The sequence below is a fragment of the Oratosquilla oratoria genome, chromosome 40 (genome assembly GCF_046742065.1).
Source record: "Oratosquilla oratoria isolate Oo_2021 chromosome 40, ASM4674206v1, whole genome shotgun sequence".
NCBI lineage: Eukaryota > Metazoa > Arthropoda > Malacostraca > Stomatopoda > Squillidae > Oratosquilla > Oratosquilla oratoria.
Genome location: NC_134816.1, coordinates 19,493,717 through 19,498,716, shown reverse-complemented (window position 1 = coordinate 19,498,716; position 5,000 = coordinate 19,493,717). Strand labels below are relative to the sequence as shown.

General features: G+C 38.0%; 1 protein-coding gene across 1 annotated transcript in view; it reads right to left on the bottom strand.

Moving 5' to 3' along the window:
* LOC143020487 (galactosylceramide sulfotransferase-like) overlaps positions 1-5,000 on the bottom strand; it is a 42,783-nt gene that overhangs the window by 14,219 nt on the left and 23,564 nt on the right. Inside the window, exon 3 of the mRNA XM_076176911.1 lies at positions 2,508-2,622. Within this exon, the coding sequence (XP_076033026.1) occupies positions 2,508-2,622 (115 nt within the window). The remainder of the gene's footprint in view (positions 1-2,507; positions 2,623-5,000) is intronic.

The window sequence follows — 5,000 nt, the reverse complement described above, 5'->3', positions numbered from 1 at the left end:
TATTGTTCTGCTTCTCTGGCACACTATTTCCAAGTTGGTGGTTCTCAAAAGACGTGTCAGGTTGGTGGCAACGTCGCCGGTTGGCAACACGAGACGTCTTGTTGTGCTGTCCTGCTGCCTACGGCTTTCCCGAATCTTAGCGGCCTGCTGTCTGCAATTATCTAAAAGAAATTCTGGAAATTTTAGTGTTAAAAAGGTCTCTTTAATAAACCTGCACTCTTCTTCTAAGTATTTTGCACTACATATCCTAAATGCCCTAAGGAAAAAACCTATTACTACTCCTCTCTTGGGCCAGTATTCTCATCCTTTCCCAGTGTCCAATCCCCCCCCTTCTCCTCCTCCTCCTCCTCCTCCTCCTCCTCCTCCTCCTCTTCCTTCCCCCCCCCTTTTCTCTCCCCGTTCCCTCCTTTCCCTTTATTTAATCTCAAGCATTTGTATCTCAACTTGTACTTGAAAAAGCTGTAATAAGCGAAACGTCGTACAAATAAAGGCTCCGTCCTCATATGGTGTTTATCTCGTCAATCTTGTCGGCAAACTGCCACTTTTAAGCATATATATATATATATATATATATATATATATATGTATATATATAATGTATATATATACATATATATATATATATACTGTATATATATATATATATAAATATATGTATACAAGAAATCTTTTATATACAATACATACATACTGAAATATAAATGTCATGAAATTAAAACATTGTACAAAAAATCGTGAGAAATGGTATAATGATCAAAGAAAAAAGAAAAAAGAAAACGATATTACTGTGTTCATTAGGACCAGAACTCATACAGCAATTGTTCAGTGAAGAGAGGCATGATGAACACACAGTAGTGCAATGATGGTGCCCTTCTGGTTTGTTCGCATAAGGATGATCTAATAGAGGTGTTCAAATGGATCAAAGGCTTTAACAAGGGTGACGCAAACAAGGTCATCATATTAAGACAACAGGGCAGGACTCGCAGTGATGCATTTAATTGAGCAAATTTAGATTTAAGAAGGAAATAGACAAGAATTGATTTATTAATAGGGTGGTCAACGAATGAAAAGACTTAGTAACCATCTAGTTAGTGAACGCTGAAGCTATCGGATTTAAGAAAAGGTAAGACAACTTTATGGATGGGGATGACAGACTGTTATGTATATGGAACTGCCTAGTGTAAGCCTTAAGGTCTCTTGCAGTCTCTTTCATTCCTATGTTCTTAAGACAGCGCGGAACGAAGTCTGCACGCCGTGTTCAGATGATGGTATGTTTTAACGTCACCCACGGCCCCCTATCGGGAGGCTAGAACGGTACCCCTCACAGAGGGCTTTGTAGCGTGAAATTTAATGAACTATGCCCTTGGTTCAACTTTCGCAGGTGGCAGGGTTCGAACCGTCATCCCCTTGACCTACGCCTAAAGTAACGACGGCTTAACCCGCTTGGTCAGACAGCTTCAGCGCCGCGTGTAGAGGTGGAACAAACAACACACGAACAGGCCTAGATGTGCCAAGAACCGTGATATGAACTTTGGTCGAATTGCACCACACATTGCCACACTGTAAAGGGGCCATTTACACGGTCTAACAGTTTGACAAACCCGGTTTGTCAAACAAGTGTTTGAAGTGATGTTTGACCGTGTGAATAGGGTATTTGGTTGTCAAACACGTTCGACTAACGTGTTTGACGACCAAATATCCCATTCACACGGTTGTCAAACTGTTAGACCGTGTAAACCCCCTCTAAGACTATGTACTCCGTCTCCCACCGTCATTAACATAAGGAGCTAAACAGAATAGAGGAAGGATTTCATTCAAACAGAGCTCACTGTGGCTTCCACGCACGGATCAGGAAACGCAAAAAATAACATGTAAGAACATAAGAATATAAGAATGGAAGAGACTGCAAGAGATCATAAGGCCTACACTAGGTAACTCCATGTCCCTTACCACCTGTCATCCCTATCCATAAAGTTATCCAGTCTTTTCTTAAAACAATAGTTTCAGTGCACATAACTTGGTTCCGAAATCGATTCCATTCGTTAACTACTTTTGGTAAACCAATTCTTGCCCATTTCCACCTCAAACAAAAGTTTTTCCAATTCAAACCTATTACTACGAGTCCCACCCTTCTGCCTTGATATGATGACCTTCCCTGCATCACCCTTGTTAAAAGCATTGCCGTATTTGAATACCTCTATTAGATTACCCCGCAATCTTCATCTTTCCAGAGAGTGTAAGTGAAGGTGCTTGGTCGCCTTTGACACGATAAAGCACACATTTATTGGATGTTTATCTCTGCTTGTACACGGACACGATCACAACATAATCGGGGTGGAGGACCTCTGGGAAGAGCTAGAGAGAGTCATTGATTTTTTTTCGAACTCAAGTATCACAGTTTACTAACACCACAATCTTACTAACATCAATATCACCAACAACAACAACAACAACAATAACAACACTCATGGGCCATTCGTAACGAAACAAAACCACTTTCTCCTTACTTGGATAGCCGAAGAGGCACATTTGTGTGTCTTAAGGAAAGCCACGTTGGTGACTGGAATGCACTCCTTCTCTGAATACATCCATGCAGGGGTTGCAGCTCCCATCCGTATCCATCTGAAAAGAAAAAAGAAAAAAAGAAAAAAGAAAGAAAAAAAAATCAGTGGATACCTTCTGATCGGAGTCAAAGCACCCAAGTCATCAGATAAGAAAAAATATTTATTATGCACACACACACACACACACACACACACACACACACACACACACACACACACACACACACACACACACACACACACACACACACACACAAAAACACAAAAACACACACACACACAAATATATATATATATATATATATATATATATATATATATATATATATATATATATCTATATAATACATATGGGTCTAGGCAAATTCACCGACCACAATTCACCGACAACAATTCATCGACACGCTCAATTCATCGATATACACAATTCATCGAAAAATAAAGATAAGAATATTCTAATTTGAAATATATAACTAGGTCCTGTTTTCACCCTTGATTTATGTATATATATATATATATATATATATATATATATATATATATATATATATGTGTGTGTGTGTGTGTGTGTGTGTGTGTGTGTGTGTGTGTGTGTGTGTGTGTGTGTGTGTGTGTGTATGTATATATATATAAATATATATATATATATATATATATATATATATATATATATATATATATATATATATATATATATATATGTATATATATATGGGATGGGAAAAGTTACTTCTAAGGCCACAAAAGGCATTGTCTATGGTGTTGTCTTAATCCTCTGATCACAGGAGGTCTCCATCACCTGAACAAAATCTATGGGTGACAACTTAAACTTAGGTGGATATGTCTGGATGTCTCAGTGTGAATAGATTCGAAGACAGACGAGGACGTGGGTAGAAGATGAGTCGGGGTAGATGAGTTGGAGGACTTTATTACTGTCAACGTTTCAACCAATGAGATCATCTTCAGAAAGCTAACATGGAAAGGTGTGTATACAAGTCTACACATCCTGTGTGTGTGTAAGCAGTGAGTGTGCAAAGGATTACAAAGGCGGAGCATGCCGGCAGGAGACCTTTTGTTCCATACTAGGTCGGATGCGAAAAAATAGTAATAAATAAATAAAAATCATAATAATATAAATAATAATAAATAAAATAAATGGATAGGTATAGTTAAATAATAAACAAACAGGTAAATAGTAAATAATAATCAATTGACAGATAACTAATAATAAATGAAAATCAAAGAAATAATAAACAAACAGACACGTGATAACAAACAAACAAACAAATAATATGAAATAAATGGCAGGCATTATAGCATCTTGCTTAGGTGTTTATCTAAACGAATCTTAAAGCTTCGAACTGAACTACATTGCACTGCCTCTGCAAGAAGTTTATTCCATTCATTAACTACACGGTTGGCGAAGTTGTTTCTACCCACTTCCAAATTAAACATATTTTCTGACGCATCTCCGTCAAATCTTTATCTAACAATGTCTCAGTGTCTGTTCTGAATGTCCTGCAACTCGCATATCTAACATGTTTTTTAACATTACATTATTTTATCTCTTTCGGGTGAATGGCACTCTGGGATAACATACTAAACCTGGAAATATCGAACTGAATCTATTGCGCAATAATTCACGACAGGTATGAAAATCACGAATAAAACTAGGATTCTAAGTCGAGACTGCGTGTGATATGAGTGAATGTAATTGATACCTGAATTGAATAAACATGTCTGCAGGTGTGTTTGGTATTACATTTTCCACTTCTTTTCTATATTTCGTATTCAGGCTGCAGATGGTCCTGTCAACACTAGGGTAACAGCTCGGCAGATATATTGGATTTTTTAATTTCTTATTTTTTTTTTCTTTTCTAACATTCTCCCTTACCCTCTCTAAAGGGCCATTTACACGGTCAAACTGTTTGACAAACCCGGTTTGTCAGACAAGATTTTGAAGTGATGTTTGGCCGTGTGAATGGGGTATTTGGTCGTCAAACACGTTTGTCGAACGTGTTTGACAACCAAATACCCTATTCACACGGTCAAACATCACTTCAAACGCTTATTTGACAAATCGGGTTTGTCAAACCGTTTGGCCGTCTAAATGCCCCTTAACGGTCTAACGGTTCGTCGAACGCGGTTCGAGAGACACGTGTTTAAAGTGATGTGTGAACGTGTGAACGGGGTATTTGGGGTTTAACCAACGTGTTCGACAACCAAATACCCCGTTCACACGTTCATAAATCACTTCGATGCGATATAGATAGAAGCGCTGGTTATTGCTAACAAAATACTACTCTTTCCGGACGGTGACTATGTATGTGTGAGGTTGTGGGTTTTTAGTCAGTTGTATTTGTTTAATGGCAATATACAGGCTAACAGATATATTCGTACGGTCCCATCTCTCTCTTTCCATCAAAGTTCATTTTA